This window comes from Schistocerca nitens, chromosome 3 (genome assembly GCF_023898315.1).
Source record: "Schistocerca nitens isolate TAMUIC-IGC-003100 chromosome 3, iqSchNite1.1, whole genome shotgun sequence".
Taxonomy (NCBI): Eukaryota; Metazoa; Arthropoda; class Insecta; order Orthoptera; family Acrididae; genus Schistocerca; species Schistocerca nitens.
In genome coordinates, this window is record NC_064616.1 from 753,745,704 (window position 1) to 753,767,823 (window position 22,120).

Genomic DNA, 22,120 nt, shown 5'->3' on the forward strand with positions numbered 1-22,120 from the left:
AAACAGACAGACACAGACAGAGACACTTAGAACATGTAGATGTATATGAGCATGCACTTATATATGTGCATGCATAAAAGGGAAGGGAGGGAAATAGTGGTTTCAATTCATTTCATATTAATTTATGTTTCTTTTCAGAACTGCCAGTTTTGTCATAGTGGAGACAATGAAGACAAGTTACTCTTGTGTGATGGATGTGACAAAGGCTATCACACATACTGCTTCAAGCCAAAAATGGAGAACATTCCAGAAGGGGACTGGTAAGTAAATAATGTAGCTCTTGTAATGTTGGGCTGTAAACACAATTCTTGTTTGACTGTTGTTCATATAAATGGCAGGCGGGTTGAAGCTAATGAGAGAACAACCAAATGAAAACAATTGATTCAGTTGGTTGTTGGAAAACAGTTGTAGCTTTATGTATCAGTTGAATTATCTGTCATTCTTTTGAGTGAAATCTGCCTATGAGGGCAACTGAATGGAAACAGTCGAATTAGTCAGGTGTAGTTTTATGTATCGAAGGAATTTTTTTCATTCATTTCTTTTGCATGAAACTAGTCTCAAGTAGCATCTACATGAAAACAATCAACACCGTCCAGTGGTATACTTCTGACTGAGTTATTCATTCTTTCTTTTTCAAGTGAAAGCAGTCTTCAGTTTTTCTGTTGGTTGAAGCTTGTATTCATTCATTCATTCATTCAATTGAAAGCACTGCTTAGGGATTTAGCTGACCAAGTTATCCAGTTATTTTTCTGAGTGAAACCAGTTTGCAGTACTTTCATTAGGTGAAGTAAACTAGTGGTATACAATACAAACTGGGGTGCACATACCCTCAGGTGTATCCGAAGACAAGCAATAACCACATTCATTTCATTATGTGCTGAAAGAATAATTCTACTGTTCACCTTTTAAAACAGATAAATAGAATGCTGTGAATTAAACTGTTCTATGTGCAATTAACACATAACTAATAAATCTTCATTGGGAGTACAATACTGAGCAAGCATAGGAGTTATCTTAGGGGTACATGAAGAAGAAAGGAACATTGACACATTTTTGCTATTGTTTGCATTAAGTGTTACTGAAAAGAGATGATATCTATAAGTAAAATTAAAGTCTGAGACAACGCCTGTGTCATGCATGCTCCATGTCAATGTCTTGCAGCTGCCATGGCCCGGGTCACAGCCAGTGCGAGGAGGTGATGGAGTGGCCAGTTGCCGTTAGTGCAGGCACAGGCAGTGGTGCGCTTGCGCTAGCTATCACACCATCTCCTTGCGCTGGCTACAACCCTGGCCCTGGCGGCCACAGGAGGAGGCTATGGTGTTGGTGCCATGCGCCCACCCCAACAGCCTCACAGGGTAGCCGTGCGATCTGAGGCACCTTGCCAGTTCATGCGGCTCCCTCTGTCGGAGGTTTGAGTCCTTCCTCGTGCGTGGGTGTGTGTGTTGTCCTTAGCATAAGTTAGTTTAAGTAGTGTGTAAGCCTAGGGACTGATGACCTCAGCAGTTTGGTCCCATAGGAACTTCCCACAAATTTCGAAAAATTTTCCACCCCAATGACCTAGTGGGAAAAGGTGAAAAAATATGTTAGTAAAAATAACTCAAATCCAGAGACTGAATGAAAACATTCATATATTGGTTGCAACTGACAGAGAATTGTTTCAGTTGGTTGTCTTGCGTTGACTGAAACCACTAAAATCCAGTGAATGAGTGAAAACATTCGTGTAACTGACATGGCCACGGAGACTAGTTGTCCCATCACTAGTTGAAACAGAATGCTCTTAAGGCAGCAGTGAAATTAAGTATTGCTGATGTCTTACAGACTGCAAGAATTACAGACTGCAAGAAGTGGTTGTGCTTCCTACTAATATTGAATAAATGACAGGAATACCAGAAGAATTTCTTCCAAGTTTATCATAACATATGTGACTAACAGTGCCTTATAACTATTTCTTGTTCATGTAGCTCATCAGTTGTTGTCACAAGTATAAATGCACCCTTTCCCAATCTTCTCACCAAGGAAGGTTCTCTGGTAGTTTGGATATGTGAACACACATCTCTGTGTTGTAATCAAACATACTGACTGCCCAACTATGAAGGCAGGTATATTCTCTTTAAAGCTGTTCAGTTTACCATTCACTCTACACTCTATCTGTATCTCATACACACAGCAAACACTACCCGCATACTTATAATATCTCTGCATTTTCTCCAAAATCGGTAATTGCAAATATTTTCATGAAACACATTGAAAGCATAATATTTGGGAGGACAGTTCCACTAAATGGGTTCAAAAGAACATACTAAATATAAGAACATGAATATTGTTCTTTGTCTTGTGGATAAACTTTGGGAACACAAAAAAAGAGAGAGAAAAAAACTCAATCATTGTGATGTAAATAACTGAGGCATGTATTTTTATATGTTAATACTTTTGATTTTATTTCATGTTTCTTCTTGAAGTTATTATTAACTTTTGGTATTGTTCTTTCCACATTAATCATGTTCACATGGATGAAATTAGCTAATCACTAAATGAAATAAAGTGTTTCTTTCAAAATACAACAATAGCATTTGCAGGAAAACGATTTCCATCAGGTGAATAGAATTGTTTAACTGAAGTTATAAATGTTTACTATTGATATCTGATATGTTTTAAGTGCCAGTAGAAGTAGCCTTGAAACTGAACATGGGATATCACAAGAGGAGACTACGTCAAAAGAATAGAGTTTAATTGTTATAGCTGTAATTTATGGCATAGAAAAACTGAAAGAATGTGAGAATAGATCTCTAGAAATTGATTTATGAGAGGATATGACTAGTGGCAGTTTGTGAAGTTTTTTTTAGAAGGTTCACAAGGAAAGGGACTGCAAAAATTCCAAATAACCATCTTAAAAAGGCTAAAAATGAATAAGAAAATAATTACTGTATGGAACTGTACTTACCTTATGATGAATGTTTGTAAGAGAAATCTATTCTTCTCTCCTGACAAGCAGAGAATCTCGTATTCAGAGATGTCTACGATGCTGCATATAAAGTCCTTCTCAGTGAAGAAGATTGCTAGTGCTGTTAGTTGCTCTTGACTCATAGTACTTCATAGAAGAGCTTTTATTCTCTTCATGATTGAGAAACATTGCTCCACTTCAGATGTTATCAGTGTGGTAAAGGTCACTTTCAGGAGTTTCATTGTTTCACTAAAAGTTTCCTGCAAATAATTTTTGAACAGGAATTGTAGAAATGGAACAGCACCTGTGAGCATTCTAAGCTCATTCCCTATGTATTGTATCTGAAGCTCCATTATCACCATATTCCATTCAAAGGAGGGATATATTTCAGAAGATCCCTGCAGCAGTGTTTGTAGAAACTGACTTTTGTATGAATCAAAGTTTTCAGAATTGATTAAAGTTGCAGCAACAGTAGGCACTGTGAATTCAAAGCATTCAACAACATGAGCGATTATTGTATCACACACTTCTTTTGCAGCAACAGTTTTTGCACTTTCATTTTCCTGTCACTGTCTCTCTGCTGGATACAGCAACTATCTGCACATGGGGATCACCTTGTTGTACAGTCAGTGGTCCAGCTGCTTGTTTTTGTAATTGACTGTACAATATGTCAATGTGCGGCATAATATGGTTGAATGCAGACTACCAAATTGAAATTCTGGGTGCTTTAATTTCAGTTGGAGCCCTCTTGTTTCAGTAATTGTAGTAGTTTGCTAAGATGTAAGCTCAGTTTGCTCCAGGCATTCTACAAGTAACTCTCAGTTTTTGTGCACAAGTTGCACAGCTCTTGACTAAAATTCCATCTCATGTTGGAAACATGAGGGACTTTCCTGTTCACTGTGTCAGTTAGCATTGCTGTTCATTGTGAAGAATTATGAAAAACATTTGGGAATTCCATGAAGATCAGCAAAAAGCAGTCATATTCCAATTCGTTGCTTGGTCTAAAATCAGATGCAACTTATGGGCATAACAACGAACAAAGTAGGAATGTTTAAAATGCTCTTTGAGAAGAGTCTGTACACCTGAATGAAGATCACTCATAACAGCTGCACCATCATATCTCTGACAAATAACTTTCTCTGAATTATCCAAATATCCAGTAAAGTTCCTTTAAGTGATTCTGTTAATATTTTTGTATCTGTCCATGAGGAGTGAGGAAAGTCAAAAACCATTCTACAGGTTTACCCTCAGAGAAAACATATCTTGTAACAACAACAAACTCTTGAAATGTCAGTTGTCTCATCTGCAGTAACTGACAGAAAATCAGCAGCAGTGATTTCCACTCTTACTCGGTCAGTAAATCATTTTGAATACATTTAGAAGTGCCTTTGAAAACATTGCTTCCAAAAAGTTTCTGGATTTGATGAATCACTCCTCATGTCCACAAAGTGAGAGCTCAAACCACTAAAAATTTTAATACAATCTATAATTTTAGAGGGTAAGTAATTGTTTTTGCAACTCTCATCATTATGTCTTTCAGCTGACTGCCTATAAGCACTGTCCAGTTGTTGTCTAATATCCTGTATCCATAAAAGATTCTATGCTAGCTGTGCAGTCATATGTGATTCAGACCACTCATGTTTCTTTGTCTTCTGTTATAAATGTCTGTGATAATCAGTGTCTGTTAGCATCCAAGTCTGTTCGCACCCAGTGATTTCTTTTGGAAACAACAAACATGGCAAACAGTACCATTTGTTTGTGATATAGTAACCACATGTCCAGCCTATGTATTTTCCTGTAAATGTTCAATCTGCAAAATTGTGCAATTTCATTACATTAATTTTTATTTTTCTTAACTAATTTGATACCCATTGTCAGTCTCCATATATGCTTATCTTCAAGTGAGAGGAAAGAGAAATTAGTTTCCGTAAGCCTCTGCAGTGAACTATCACACATACTGACTTTACACTGTAGACACTGCACACATCTTCAAACTCATAACTGTATATCGCATTCTACCACATTAGAAACAGTAAAAGTGGTCACAGCATTGGTAACTTTACTGCAACAAATAACAGGAAACTTCTGCCTATCATTGCTGACTAGCCTTGTGTAGTTATTGCAGTTTGAGAAATATACTTGAAAAAAGAGACAGCATTGGTCGTATATTTTTTACTATTGCAAAATCGATTTTCTGTCACTGAGTGACCATCTTCAGTGCTATATTGTATAACTTAAATTGGGATGCACTGTTGTCACTAAGCTTACGGCAATCACAGTCTATGTGATTGCCGTAAGCTTAGTGACAACAGTGCATCCCAATTTAAGTTATACAATATAGCACTGAAGATGGTCACTCAGTGACAGAAAATCGATTTTGCAATAGTAAAAAATATACGACCAATGCTGTCTCTTTTTTCAAGTATACCTGTTATCTGGTCGTAGTGCACAAGACAACATGGAGTCGCCAATCAATAAAATAATATAAGTTTGAGAAATATAATTGCTCACAGAGGCCAATGATAACAAATATAGTAAGTTACAGAATAGTGTGGATATGAATTAGATTCAAAATCTATTATTTGTGTGTCTTATTAATTTGTGTACCCCGTCTGTTTGCATCTAGTGTTAAGGCATGTGAAACAGTGAAAATGTTTTTGAAGAATTTTTAAATCCTGTAACTGAGATGGAACATGGGTACCAGCCAGTAATCACCCAGTTGGATGTGGGAAACCACCTGAAAACCTCAATCAGACTGGCTGGCATACATGCCCTTGTTGTTAATCCATCAGTCAGATTCAATCCGGGACTGGCATGCCGTCCCAAATCCTGAAAGTGGTGTGTTAACAAGTTCGGCTATCCAGATAACACCATGGTTACCGTACATCACTTAATGCAAATGCTGAAATTCCTTCTTTGAAAAGGGGACAGCTGATTTCCTTCTCTATGCTTATGCAATTCCTGCTTATACCCCAATGCTAAAAACCTCGTAATCGATAAATTAAACCATAATCTTCCTTCATTTCAATGGAATATCCAGCATATTATGTGTGAGAATATGTTGTTGGATGTGTTGTGGAATCAATGAGTGCAGAGGGACTGTGTGTGTCATCATCTGTGAGATCTGTGGAATGTTAGTTTACAATTGTGATGAACTTTAGCTTCAGCGTTGCTTTTGGAGAGTAAAATTTCGGCCCTCTAAGTCAGATATTTTTTGCCTTTCATCCTGTATTTTCATTTGAAAAATCTTCTCATACCAGAAGCTAAGTAATCATTCCTCTTTTTTTATTATGAACATAGATTGATTTCTAAATTAGTTCCAAACTTGTACAATGATGATATACCAAAATGTCTTCCTACCCTTTTTGACATTATCAGGGTAGGAGGGATTAACACAAGGAGTGTCAGGTATTCACAACTTATACATAAACCAGACTGCAATTATGAGAGCTGAAGGACATGAAATGGAAGCAATAGTCTAGAAGGGAGTGAGAAAGGGTTGTAGTTTATTCCTGCTGTTTTCCAGTCTGTACATAGAATAAGGTGTGAAGGAAACCCAATGAAAAATTTATATAGGGAATTAAAGTTCAAGAAGAAAAAATAAAAACTATGAGGTTTTGTTGGTAACACTGTAATACTATTAGAGATAGCAAAGATCTTAGCTGAGCAGTTGTACAGAATGTACACTGTCTTGAAAAGAGCTTGTAAGATGAACATAAACAAAAATAGAACAAAGGTAATGGAATGTAGCCATATTAAATCAGGCAATGCAAGGGAATTAGATTACAAAAGGATGCTAAAGTAGTAGACGAGTTCTGGTGCTTGGACAGCAAATTAACTGATGATGTCTAAAGTAAAGAGGATATAAACTGCAGATTGCTGAGAGAAACAGGTCCGAACAGGCCTTGAAGGCTCAATGGTACTGACCGGCCACTGTGTCATGCTCTGCCCTTAGACATCACTGGATGCAAATACGAAAGGAAATGTGGTCAGCACACGACTCTCCCAGCTGTTGTCACTTTTTATGACTGGGAGAGCAAGATAAGCATTTTTGAAGAAGAGAAAATTGTTAAAATCAAATATAAATTTAAATGTTACAGAATCTTTCATCTCTACTGCCACCTATCAATCCTAAAAGGAGCTACTACTATCGTCTCATTATTATATGGATAATTTTAGTATAAAACCACTGGTAGAGAAAAGAAAAGAAAGTAACTTGGAGATGCACATAGCGTTTTTAGATCATGAAAAAGCTTTTGACAAAGTCAGTAGACAGCTACTGCAGCAGACTATAGAGAAGAGAGACTTCCTAGCATATCTAATTAACTCCATGAAAGCTCTTTACAAACAGACAAAAATTATAGTGAAAATAGTGATAACTTGTTTAAACAGTTAACAACCACACAGTAGACAAGGATATGGCTGTCTCTGAATCTTTTCATCATCATGTATATGACCTAGTCAGGGCTTGAAAACACATCACCTATGGCTTAAAGATCAACAGCGAGAAATGTTTTAATACTCTACAATTTGTAGATGATAAAAAAATGAAGATAATCTTCAAAGAGCTGTATATCATCTTAATATAACATGAAAATACCCTCTAATAAAGCAAAAGTAATGACATTCGAGGGAAAATCCTCTATAACATCTAAAATTGTAATAAATAATTTAATACAGGAACATTACCAACTTTCAGTATCTTGGTTGTAATGTAGGATGTAATTTTGACCATGAAACTCATATTTAGATTGTAAAATTCAGCGCAATCTGTAGAACTATTAGAAATATTCTACAAAAGCAAACCACATGTTACCAGGGTTGTTTCGACTGTATTGCTGAAGTTTCACTGGAAATACCTACGCATTCTCCATACAGCCTCTATCTCTTCCCAAGAAATTTCCATATTTTTGGAGCCCTGAAGAAATACATTTGTGGCTGTAAATTTGCTTCGGATGAAACTGTGCATGCTTAGGTACAATAATGGTTCCAAAGACAACCGCAAACATTTTTTCATGCAGGCACTGACCATTTTGTCTCGCAGTGGGATAAATGTATTACCAACTTTGGCAATTACTTTTGAAATAATAAAGAGTTTACTTACTTTTCCTCCCATCTGTCTCATTTTCATTTGCCAACCCCTTATAGTAATGAGGTGGGAACATGTAGATAGAATGTCTGAAGAAGATAAACTTCCAGAGCAAATTCTTAACTACAAACCTACAAGGACAAGACACTATGCTTGTTCATCCTCTGCTAGAGTATTGCTGTACCAGATAAGATTGATAGAGGACATCAAAAAACACACCCTGAGGTACCAAGAATCATCAGTTGGTAATGGATGGACATGGGGATTAAATACAATAAGCAGGTTGGTTGGTTGTTTTGGGGAAGGAGACCAGACAGCGAGGTCATCGGTCTCATCGGATTAGGGAAGGACGGGGAAGGAAGTCGGCCGTACCCTTTGAAAGGAACCATCCCGGCATTTGCCTCGAGCGATTTAGGGAAATCACGGAAAACCTAAATCAGGATGGCCGGACGCGGGATTGAACCATCGTCCTCCCGAATGCGAGTCCAGTGTCTAACCACTGCGCCACTCCACTCGGTTACAATAAGCACTTTCAAATGGATGTAGGCTGCAGTGTTATGCAGAGATGAAGAGACTTGCATAGGATAGACGTGTATGAAGAGCTGCATCAGACCAGTCTTCGGACTGAAGATGACGATGACAACAACAACAACAACAACAACAACAACAACAACACTCCATGATGCAACACTGATATTTAATTTCACGTGAATCTCAGTTCGTAACTTGTATGTTTTGATGAGTCAAATTTGAGGAATGCTCACAAACTGAATATGTTTAAATGTCACATACAGAAGAGTTTGTATACTTAATTAATTATAATTTACGAGTAACTGTGAGATAACATTTTTGTATAAAAGTACATCCATGCAATTATTGTTTGGTTACAATTTTTTTAATTTTATCATAGGTACTGCTTTGAATGCATGAATAAGGCAACAGGGGAACGAAACTGCATAGTATGTGGAAAAAAGACAGGCAAAAATCTTGTATTGTGTGATGTATGTCCTAGAGCATACCACACGGATTGTCTTCAGCCTGTATTAAGTAAGGTAAGATAGTCTACAAGTTTAAACAATATATACTGTACAACAAGCATCAAACTGTAATATGAAAGGTGTCATACACTTACTTAAATGACTGAAAATCTATTGTGAAAAATCATGTAGGTTCCACGAGGGAAGTGGTTCTGCCCAACTTGTCAGTCAAAACAACCAAAGAAGCGAAACAGTGGCCGTCGTTCAGGTGGCCATTCTAAACCACGCGAAAGTGAGAGTAGTGACCATGTTCCAGCAAGGTAAGTTATTTCACAATGATTTTATGTAATTGATTGACATAAAAGAGAATAATTTACTTAACCTTAAAATGTCTCTCATAATATGACTATGGTATAGCGACTGCATAACTGTGAAACTTATTATGTTCTCATTTAAACTTAATTAAGTTGTGACTTCATCCTTTTCTCTGCGTATCTTGATTATATAAAACAGTTAATTTAATTTATAGTGGCTCCAAGTTTCCCACCTTCTCTCCCTGTTGATTTTCAGTATCACAATTGTCACTTGCAAGTTTTTGCTGTATCATTAAAGGTATAATCTTCAAAGGAACACTTGTTACAGACACTTTTCTTTGTATACCAGAGCACTTGCAAAGTAGGTATATCTTTATCTAAGGTAATTAAAAAACTGAACTGACAGTTGATCATAGCATACACCACACATGGACAAATGTGTTAAATATGAATTTTTGCACTGTTTGCAAATACTTTGGTTGGACATGCTTAATGTAGTTTGTTTCTGCCAGGACCAGAATAAACTTCTGTAATAAAAGCCATATTTAACTTTCCTAATATTTTTGGAAATATGGATGAAAATAATGGGATGGATTGTGACTTTGAAGTTAAACACTTAACAAGGAAAAAGTCCTTCCAATGGGACAGATAATATAATATTTCCTTCATATGAAACAAATTAAATTAGCATGGGTTAAATGACCATTGTTTTCTTTCTTCCATAATGTTTAGGCTGCTGTAAGTAATGGAAGTTGCATTTACCAATACATATATGTTCTCCTTGAATAGCTACACAGATTTTTAACAATTTGCACTTATTTTCTGAACAATATTCAGCTTAAATACCAGGCAGAGTACAAATAAATTTAATAGTGTCATAAAGGAATATGACAAGCAGTACTTAACAACTGTAGTTCATCTTATCCTCATAGTCAACATCAGTTAAATGTGCAGATTTAAATGAAGGGCTAAATAAAAGTCCCATGCTCATCATAAAACTATGGTCATGACACAGTATTCTCACATCATTGTCCAGGGAGGTAGCTGAAAACTGACTCCATGTGGTGTCGTGTAGTTTCTTGTTGTATTAGGGATATAAGGCCGGTATTACACTATCAAATTTCTTTGTCAAAGATTTGATCAAAGATGTGATCAAATATTCCGTCAAATATATTTGACAAAGATCTTTGATGTAGCGCAAGAAGGGGTATTACACAGTCATCATATTTTTCATCAAAGTTCAAGATGGCTGACAACAACAACTTATTAACCACAGCAGTTGCACGTACCACAATTGCACTGTGTACATATGTGGAAGAGAAGCGGGGGGAAAATAAGGAAACATAGCTGGGTGAAGCCGTGGGTTTTACGCCGACACGATAAAAGCATTCAACAAAACTTGTTACGTGAGCTTATAGTGAAGGACATCAAGTCGTACACCAATTACTTAAGAATGTATAAGCATACATTTCTGTATGTGCTCAATGAAGTGTATCCTCATATCACAAAGCACAATATTCACTTAAGAACTGCTACATCTGCAGAAGTCAGGCTCACTGTAACACTCTGATTCCTTGCTACAGGAGAGGGTTAGGTTAGGTTAGGTTAGGTCAGGTCAGGTCAGGTCTCCAATCTTTGTAATCTATTTTTAAATTCAGCGTTCCTCACGTTGTATAGCACCTCATCAGCTTCATACATCTCTATTAATTTAGTAGTTGTCAGCACACACCAATTGTATTTGTCCGAAATGTTTATAAAAACACTACAGATGACAGAATGCAGCGATGCTAGCGCTCCATGTGGTAGCATGTCACATTGCTGTGAACAGAAGACAAGCGATTTCTTTGATCAAATTTACAGTGAGGCCCTAGATTTGATCAAATATTGGACGACATTTAACAAAGTTCCCTATTACACCATCAAATATCTTTGGCAAAGATATTGGACAAAGATATTTGACAAAGAAATTTGATAGTGTAATACCGGCCTAATGAAAGAGTATAGAATAAAAATAATGGCAACAGTGAAGCCTTGTGCAAACATATTGTCTACCCTTCTTGACTAATGCCTGGGAATCTTATGCAGACTATAAGATGCACTTTTATCTTCAAAAACTTGCCTCCAAAATTCAGGTGCATCTTATATTCAAAATCAATATAAAAATGTCCAGTGTTTGATTTCAAATTCCCACCACTCTTAAAAATGGTCAAATAGTTTATGCCATGGGAATCCTGTCTCTATCTGGCAACACTTGATTCAACTGGCAGCAGCAGTGCACCGATGCAACGAACACGAGTTGCAGGGATTCACAAGCTTGCTAACACTGTTTCCTTCCCGCACTGCCATCACAAACCCGGAACACTGTCTAGCCTGTGAAGCGTCATTACAGTGTACGGTGCCAGTGAACTTGGATTGAAAGTGATTTGTGTTATTGGTAGTGTACAATATTTTCGTATGTAGCTAGTTTCGAAAATTGAAAGTAATAGCATATGCAGAAGAACTTGGAAACAGAGGAGCTGAGCAGCATTTTGGCCCTCCATCAATGGAAAAAACCATTCACAGTTGGTGGGCTAGTGAACAAGAACTGAAAAAAATGAGAAAGACTAACTGTGCAAATAGAGGATTGGGTGCAAAATGGCCAAAACTGCAATATGACATATTGAAATGGATTCAAGGACACCATCAAAACGGCATTGGACTTAATACAAAAATTATCCACACTCGTAAGCTAGTGCTACAGTGGAACTTAAATGACTTTAAGGGTGGAGTTGGTTGGTGCTACAGGTTTTTGAAGCATCATTGACTTAGCCTGCAAATTAAAACCAAAATAGCTCAGAAAATGCCAAAAGGGTATGAAGAGAAAATATTATCTTTCTGTTGCTTTATTACTCAACATCAAAAGAAAACCAGTGTGGAATAAGCCAAATAATGAATGTGGACAGAACTCCTCTGACATCTGATGTCCGAGTAACAGAACTGTTGTCATGACAGGTGCTAAAACTGTAACTATAAAACCAAGTGGACATGAAAAAATGCATTACACTGTTGTTATTTTGTGTTGTGCTAATGGTAATAAACCTAATCCACTGATCATTTTCAGGTGGGAAACAATGCCAAAACCTTCTGAAATACTGTCTGGTGTTGTTGTTCATGTATGTGACAAGGGTGGGATGGATGAGGCTGGTATAGAATTATGGATTAACAGAGTGGGGGAGAGAATGAAAGGTGCTTTATTGAAGAAGAGTTCTCTTCTTGTGCAAGATCAGTTTAGTAGTCATTTGAAAAATTCCCTAAAAGAGAAACTGAGACAGGGAAATACAGAGCATGCTGTTATTCTGAGTGGACTTAATTCACAATTGTGATCTTTTGATATCTTGATAAATAAACTATTTAAAGTGTATGAGAGAGGAATGGAACAAATGGATGATGGATTAAACCCTACAGGAATTCATGCCGAAGGGAGCTTCAAAACAACATAAAATCAAACAAGTGTCTCAGTGGATAAAACAGTCATGGTCTGGAGTGAGAGAAGACATTATTCTTGTTAAATCATAAAATATGTGCACTAAAAATAATGCTCTCAATGGGGGTGAAGACCATCTTATCTATGAAGAGGACAACAATGATGACGAAGAGGAAGAGGAGGAGGAAGAAGAAGAAGAAGAAGAAGAAGAAGGAGATAAGAAGAAAGTTTAGATGATGATTTTCAGGGATTTTAGAGGTTGGGTCGGATTTATAACCTAAGAATTTTTTTAAATCTAGCTTTGCAATCTAATAATAAAAATGGTAAAAACATTATTTTTTTAAAAAATTGATTGAAAAATTAAGGTGCATTCTACAATCCATATCTGCGTATAGTCCATAAAATGCAGTAGATAACCAACGACAGTGTCACGTTCTCTCCCTCTGTAAGACAATGTGTAGGAATTTTATCTGGTCCACAATTTGGTAACCGTGAATTGTGTTCCACCATCTCCCTTTTTGCTGACCAAAACTTGGTGATGAACATGAGATTATTCTTATAATCATATGCATGTACAGCATACAAATAATCTTTGAAATCTGTAGGAAGCTTTCATCTTATCAATAGCAACATATCAACACTGAAAATAATGTAATATATTTCTACTCAGTTATTGTTTGGCATGTTTATGCATTTATAATGTGCACATGGAATAATAATGTTAAAATACATAAGAAATTCATAGTAATGTGGAATTTAAAGGCTTTAATTTATTTGTGCATGAGTTTTATGCTACAGTTTCTAGAACAGGTCAATAACTTTAACGATAAATAAATAAATAAAAAGGTCATGGCAACTGTATTGACTTGTGACTAACCTGTGTACGATTATCATGACTAATGGAAATTACTGCTTACAAATATTAATGAAATACAGCAGTAAGATTCTCAGGATTCTAATTAAATTGTGCATCTTGAATAAAAATAAAAATTTGTGACTCTATGTAGTTTTTCCCATGTTTTACACAAGTAACAGCCACTTATAACACCATCTCTAATGAATAAACCTAAGCAAATAGCAATCATTTGAAAGGATAGTATATTGTTAAAAAAATGAAAAGTGCTAGTATTAAATATTTTTGGACTATTCTGCAAATCTTTATGAATGTTTCAGGGCTAATTCATTACAAATGGTTACCATACCATATTGTTAATGTGCTTTGATAAAATATTCACCCTACAGTGCAAAAGAACCAGTAGGAATATTTAAATTATGTTAATTATGAGAGGATATGAGCAGCATGTTTCCTTCAGTTAAATAGAGCACAGGTAATTTTAATAGGATGTTGCCATTTTTAGGGAAACATCCTATAGGATTTTGGCTGTGGTTCCTCATGAAATAAAGTTTTCTGCATGCTACTCACGTCGGCCTTTTCCTTCTCAAAGGATTCATTGAATTTTAGAGTAATCAGCTTATCAATGCATGTCTGTGGTTGAGTGTCAGTTCCATTAAATGGTGAGCCATTTCCCCATTCCCTTTTGCCCTATCCTGCTACTGGTACATGCAAGTCTGAGTGCGCTGAGTGTAGTGTCGCTGTGCATGCATACTTAAAGTGACTGCCAACTGTATCAGTGCGGGCCCCTGTAGGAAGTGTGGACACGACACAGTTCCCGCTGTGTTGTCTACCAGTGACTTGTGCCTATGTATGTGTGGAGTAGAGCTGACTCACTCTCACTATGTTCTTTTAGTATGTACTGCTCATATCAGTTATTCTGATTAATGCATAGCAACTTTCTGTTTATTGCTTATGTTGCAACTTCTGACATTTGATTTGCAGAGTAACAGAACTGTTGCCATGAAAGGTGCTAAAACCGTAATTATAAAAACAAGTGGACATGAAAAAATGCGCTACACTGTTGTCCTTTGTTGTTGTGCCGATGGCACTAAACTTAATCCAGTGATCATTTTCAAGCACAAAACAATGCCAAAACTTTCTGAAATACCACCAGGTGTTGTAGTTCATTTACATTGATTTGTCTTGTTATGTGTGGAGTCATGAGAGGTTATTTCCATTATTGTTCAGATGTTTATGATTGAAGCCACATTTGTGTTACTTGGATCAGTTTCGTGTATAACTTGGTTACTATACAATAGGTTGACTTAAGCACACACGTGCAGTGACACTACACTCAGCGCACTGACATTCCCATACACCAGTAGCAGGATACAGCACCTTCTGAGACTAATTTTGTTACAAGCCATATAAATCCACTAAGATTATACGGAAATAAATAATTAGGATTGATTAAGAAGAGTGTACAATAGTATCTGCCTTGATAGATCATCTGAGTAGAGGGGATTAATAAGTCCTTGACAAGGAGTAAAGGTTCACTAGTTGTAAAGATTTTTATTATAATGAACTCAACCTGAGAGGCAAAGGTTTAATGAGGTAAGGTGTGATGTCTAATTAGTCAGGCCATAAAAATAGAAAATTTCTGAATTTGAATAGGTGGTTGCTTGAAGGCTTAAATTTATTTTCACTCTAAAAGGTTTAAAAGTATAATACTAAAAGAAAAATATGGAAAGACTACTTAGATGTACCAGTATACATGACATGATCTAATTTTTCTGCTGGTGACCAACTAAATAATTTTCAACTAATCCCCAAATTAAAAAGAATCCACTAAATCTTGGTGCAATGAAGTGCAAATTTTGTAACTACTGTTAACTGCACAATGAGAATGATCTGTAATTGCTTGCTGATAAAAAATACACTACTGTTAGTTGAGAACATCAAATACAAACACATAATCTGTACAAGAATTTTACGTATGGTATAGGAACAAGGTTACAAATTTTCAGCTTGGAAATGAAAGACTGTTTCTTTCATATACAGTATATCAAAAATGCATTTATTTTTTGGCATTGTCTCTTTCAGGTAAATAGACTTTGCCCAATGTTTTATTCACATAAAAACATAAGCCATAACTGTTCTGTCAGATGAAATCAACTTTGCCCTCATTGTTCCAGTGGCATCAGTTTCCAACCATTCATTTTTGCATTTACTTTTGGTCAGCATGCAAGAAGGCCAGCATCAGTGTTATACAAAACTTTTTCATAGTTAATTTTTCACATAAAATATGCTGCTCTGTTTCATCTGATATGATTATTGTTTTATTCTTCTTTAATCACAAATCACCAAACCAAATTGTGAACTTACTCACTGTGTTTTACTGTGGTTGTAGTTTTGGGTTATCCTTCACATGGATCATCTTTAAGGGAAGCATGACCCAAGTTTGAATTGAGCTGCTCATTTATGAAGTGCTGAAAATGGAGGAGACTTGTTATAAACCTTCCGCAATTCTGAAATAATTTATTTAAGTTATAAACAGTCTAGAACAAATATATGCTATTCCTAGTTATCCATCCAAATAAAATATAGTCATTATGATTACTTTATAAAAAAACCATACAAACAAAATTATTTTGCTGATGAAGTTGATAGTTGACATGGGGTATAGTACAACATCTACCAATATAACAAGAAAAAAAAATATTATTTACATCAGTGCCATCTTTGTGATAGACTGAGTACTTTTCACTTTACAGTCATGATGCTGGAACTAAATAGTAAGCAGTAGTAATAAACTTTTTATAGCAAATTATGTATTAATGTAATTGGATAGATGAAAAATCTACTGACCAAGTGGCGGCAAGAAAACACTCATACAAAAAAAAGGTTTTACTTATGCAAACTTTTGGAGCACATGGCTCCTTCTTCTAGCTGAAGGCTTGAATGGGAAGAAGAGGGGTGAAGGGAAAAGAACTGGAGAACTCTAGGAAAAGGGATAGAGTCAGGGGAAACTTAACTGGATGAGAAGAAAAGACTTTCCTTCTCATCCCGTGTGGTTAAGTCTCCCCTTAGAGTTATGGGTGACTTTTACAAACTTTACCCATTTTCCTAAAGCTCTCAGCTCCTTTCCCTTCACCCCTCTTCCTTCCCCTCCAGCTCTTCTGCCAGAAGAAGGAACCATGGGCTCCGAAAGCTTGCAGAAGTAAAATCCTTTTTATATGTGTGTTCTCCTACTGTTACTTGGTGGGTAGATTTTTATCTATCCAGTTTCGTTATATTATCAAAAATTGATTATTTTAAAATTCTATAGTAAGCTTTTCAATCACAATATGTTGAATAAATGCTTTGTTGCTAATTGTATGTCTTATAACTCATATAAAATGTTGTTGATGTTTTTCAGTCCACCAGCAACTCCAGCTGCACCGATTGAAGATACTTCATCTGTAGCTCCAAATGCTTCTCCACCTCAAACAACGCAAAATACAACAAGTCAGAGCAAGAAGGACAAAAGTAGTGGTTCATCAAGTAAAAAGGTTGCCAAGGATCTCAATCCATGTCGAGTCCTGCTTGAGGATTTAGAGGCACATGATGAGGCATGGCCATTTTTGCTGCCAGTGAACACTAAACAGTTCCCAACGTATCGAAAAATTATAAAGAATCCAATGGACTTGAGCACAATCAAACGGAAGCTCCAGGATTCAACGTAAGTTGCAATTACTGCACTACTTTACAATGTCGGATATGTGTTTGGAATTAATGTTAAGTTAGTATTAATTCCTGGCTGAGTTTACACCTTTATTTCATACATAAAGTGTTTTTTGATGATTTGATTTGGTATCATTTAAAAATGGAGAGAAAAATAGTTCTTTGAACATGCTTAACACATTTGCAACACTAGCTCAACAAGTACCTGTGTATACCCTGGAATTTTATTCTCTGCTGTAACAATGGAAAATTTGTAATAACAAAAATGTGATTAGGATAGTTTGCTACTCACTGCATAGAGCAAGGCATATTTAAAAGTAGACTGTTGGATATTATTCAGTTTTCACACACTGGACCACAGACACCTCCATCCCAGTCTGACTGGAGATGCAGCACTGTTGTTACTGAGGGCTGTAGCTTGTAGCTCCAACCAGAGTGGGACAGAGAAGACTGTGTGTGTGTGTGTGTGTGTCCGTCCATCTGATGAAGGACTTCATCCAACAGATGAGTAATGTCCAATAGTCTACTTTTAAATGTGCCTGTCGGAAGCTCAGTGCCTCCTCTGTGTGGTGAGTGGCAAATTATCCTAATCATATTGTTGGTATTATTTGATGTAAGGGTGATATTATTAAGTGAAGGCCTTCTTTCAGAATTTTAGGTCTTTGTACATTGGTTTTTGGTTTGTAGTGGATTAAGCATTATGTATATCTTTTTTTTTCTCTCTGTTACATGTGCATGTGGTTTTAGGTGATTGTTCTGTAACCTTCGAAATCATAGCTATCCATATGTTTCTCATACTTTTATTTTGACCATTTTTGTCAATTTCAGCAACTTCTTCTTTATTTACATCCATTGTATTAGCAGTCATTTAAGCATTAAACATAAAAACAGGTCAAATCTTAGGATATGCTAGGGAAATGTAACCTATTTTAGGGGGGGGGGGGGAAATATTGAGAGTACATTATGCTCTATGGGTCTCTGGTCCCGTGTGTATTAAAACATCATCCACCATTATTGTGCTAATGAGAGCAGGTGTCGCCTAACTGTCACAAAATTAGAAATGCTAGTCCCATTGGTAAGCGGGCACATCTTGAAAACAAGTTACATGAACAATAACAGAATGGTGACTGAGACATATGCCACATAGATAGGAACCTTTTTCATAGTTAGGAATATATAAAATTAACTATGAGGATTACTCTCAGTTTCATATTGGGCAAATGGAAAGGAATGTGAGCTTCTGGTCTAAAGAGCACACTACAATAAGCGATGGTAAACCTCCACCTTTGCTCTTCTCTTAAAAGCTCCAACCACAAAGTTCCTTCTATTTGTGAATCACTACAGATCTTGCATAAGGTACAGAAAGGTGAAGTCATGGACATGATAGAGGAGATTTATAAACCTTTAAGGAACAAGTCATGTAGAGTTGTAAATAAACAAAAAGATCTGTGAAATGGGAAAATTCTAGACAATTTTGCACCCATTCTGTGACAGTGTTGCAGGGCCATTGGACACGCAGTCATTGCCATAGTGATAGGCTCCTGTGGCCATGATAAGGGGGGACCATATAGCTTTATAATAACAAACTATGGCAGTTTTATTATTTTCTTAGCTTTATTTCATCTTATAACTTAACAACACAGTTTTTAACATTTTAATTATTTGACTGGTAAACTACACACCTTGGCTTTATTTTAATTTTATCTATTTTACCGCTTTTATGTCTACATGGTCGAATAACACTCATGTGCACCATCCATATATATTGAGTGTACCGACTTTTTATATGTGTGTATAAGACCTTTGCAACAGCTATGTGGTAGTCACATGTCCACATTGAACCTTTTGCGGCCATAATGTGTGTATTTTGAGTGTGATGGGATGTGAAATGTGTGTAGTTTTTAAAAAAGTAACATGCTCCTATACTAATAGGGCCAGTGTTTCTAATTTTGTGACAATTATGACACCTGCACCCATCAGCCCAATAATGGTGGACACTAATTAAATGTATGCAGGAGCAGAGAGCTTTATGGCATAATGTGCCATCAATGAATTTTTTGTTCAGTGAGTTATATTTTCCTGGCGTATCGTAAAAACTGAACTGTTTTTATGTGTAATTCTTAAGTGATTGCTAATACAATGAACGTATGGTGCTTCCGGTTTGTAGATAAATGATAATGGTCTAAGACCGAAACTGTACAATCCTACAACAAATTCAGGAAAAACGGCAGCTGCAGGCAGCACTAAATCATTTAAACTAGCAATCACTGCTGTGGACCCTGTCTCAGTGAAGATCCTCACCTTCTTTTTTCTAGTTTATGTTGCCTAAGAATGAGCAATTGAATTAATATTGTTTACCAGATTGTTCATCATGCTAACAGAAGCATCATTGTGGCACGAACTCTGCAAGATGCTAAATTATTGAGAGCCAGTCTGATCCATTCTTGCTCAGCAACTGTCCATAATTCAGAGAGTGGCTGGAGGATGCTCCACAACATGACCAGAAGTACTCATTAGAACTGAAATCAGATGATTTTGTGGACCAGATGTTGCAGAACTTGCCTGCCCCCCTCCCCCCACCCTCCGACTTCCCATCTTGGGGAAAGATGACGATGTCACACAATGTTGGAAAGCACTGTCGATAGGAATCCATGTGGTGGTTTGACACAGAGGATGTCCCAGGGTGTGGGGAGCTTATGGTGGCTACAACCCTGACTCCAGCATTTGGGCTGTGAGGTTGTGAGATGGTGTCAAATGAGGCATTCTGGTGCCTGGTAGAGAGTTCATTGGACCATCTTCAAGCTATTTCTCTACTGTTGCACTCTCAAATAGCCCCAGAAAAATGAACTCTTAAATATTTTCGTGTGAACTCTGATTTATTTTATTTTATAAAATGAGCATTTCTCCCTATGCAAGTGGGCACTAACAGACTATTTTTGCAATCAGAGGAGAAAGCTGGTGATTGAAATTTTGTAAAAAGATCCTGGCACAATGAAAAACACATTTGTTTTAATGATCCACCTGCTTGTGCATCATATCTGTGACACACTCACCCCTATTTCACGATAATGCAAAACAAGCTGCCCGTCTTTGGACTTTTTGACACCCTCTGTCAATCTTATCTGATGTATATCCCATACCGAACAGTAGTACTTCAGAAGACAACAGATCAGTGTAGTGTAGGCAGTCTCTTTAGGAGACCTGTGGCGTCTTGTAAGCGTTCTACCAATAAATTGCAGTCTTTGCTTACCTTTCCCCACAGCATTATCTGTGTGATAGATCCAGTTTAAGTAATTTGTAATTTTCATCCTTAAGTATTTAGTTCAATATACAGCCTTTATATATGTGTGATTTATCGTGTAACCAAAATTTAGCAGATTCCTTTCACTACTCATGTGAATGACTTCACACTTTTCATTATTTACAGTCGATTGTCACTTTTCGCATCGTACAGATGTCTTATTTAAATCATTTTGCAATTAAAAATAACAGCATCCCCTGAAAACAGTCTAAGAGGGGTGCTCAGATTTTCTCCTAAATAATTCATATAGATTGGGAACAGTAGAGGACCTATAACAATTCATTGGAGAACACCAGTTATCACATGTGTTTGACTCAGTGAGTTTCCATCAGTTACCAAGAACTGTGACCTTTATGACAGGAAATCATGGATCCAGTTGCAAAACTGAGATGATATTCCAAATACATGCAATTTGATTATAAGTTCCTTGTGAGGAATGGCGTCAAAAGCCTTCTGGGGATCTAAAAATATGGAATCCATTTGAGATCCCCTATTGGTAGCACTCATTACTTCATGTGAAAAAAGAGCTCGTTGTGTTTCACAAGAATGATATTTTCTGAATTTGAGCTGCTTATTTGTCAATAAATCATTTTCTTAGAGGTACCCATATTCACTGGATTATAAGATGACATTCTTTTTTTTCCAAACTCATCATTTGAAAAATACAGGTGTCTTATATTTGCAAATTATAAACTAATACTGCTGAGGTCAGCATTTTTATGTTGTTTAGCAGAGTTTATAGGGATAGTCTTCATATATTGGAGTTGTCTTACATTTAGAGAATAAGCTTTGGCTGTTGAGGGTCACATGCAGATTTATTTTGAAGAATTTGGAGGAGCAGGGCTCGGTTAATGATACTCATGTCCCAACAGGCTTGAGATTTCCCAGTATGCCAAAGCACTTGATGCAGTATCAACACTGCTCAAACAATTACTGACATTGACTTGCATGGCATTAGTGCAAAAGATATGTGAGAAACTATGAACTAGCCACAACAAGTCTATTACTTTGATTACAAACTTTGGTATTTAAACATGTTTGCAATAAAAATTGTCGTACATATGGATGCCATATACAAACATTAATTCTGCTTCTTTAGTAAAGGTAACATTAAAAAACAGAAATGCTGTCCTGCAAAAAACATTAGTTGATTCAGAAGCCAGACCCACATATTATTTAGTTGTGAGAGACTGCAATGATTTACTATGTGGATTGCAAATGAGAAGTTCAGTCACTGTTCACACATTAGAATACAGGATAAAAACATTAACAGCTTTTAATCAGCTTTAGAACATGATGGTGAAATTCAGTTGAAACAAGAAGGAAAAGTAGTTCAGAATGAAATGTCTAGCAAAAGAAATAAACCATATTAAACTGTCTGTAACTGTTATTGCGAGAACAAATTGCAATGGCAAGACCCATTGTCGAGATATTACCAACAGATCTCACTAGATCACAGAATGAGTGAAAGTTTGAG

The 22,120-nt window shown here is 36.5% G+C and overlaps 1 protein-coding gene across 1 annotated transcript in view; it reads left to right on the forward strand.

Moving 5' to 3' along the window:
* The window catches only part of LOC126249416 (bromodomain adjacent to zinc finger domain protein 2B-like), a 352,537-nt gene that overhangs the window by 315,220 nt on the left and 15,197 nt on the right, over window positions 1-22,120 (forward strand). Inside the window, exons 33-36 of the mRNA XM_049951070.1 lie at window positions 139-260; window positions 8,941-9,082; window positions 9,200-9,327; window positions 17,038-17,340. Of these exons, the coding sequence (XP_049807027.1) occupies window positions 139-260; window positions 8,941-9,082; window positions 9,200-9,327; window positions 17,038-17,340 (695 nt within the window). The remainder of the gene's footprint in view (window positions 1-138; window positions 261-8,940; window positions 9,083-9,199; window positions 9,328-17,037; window positions 17,341-22,120) is intronic.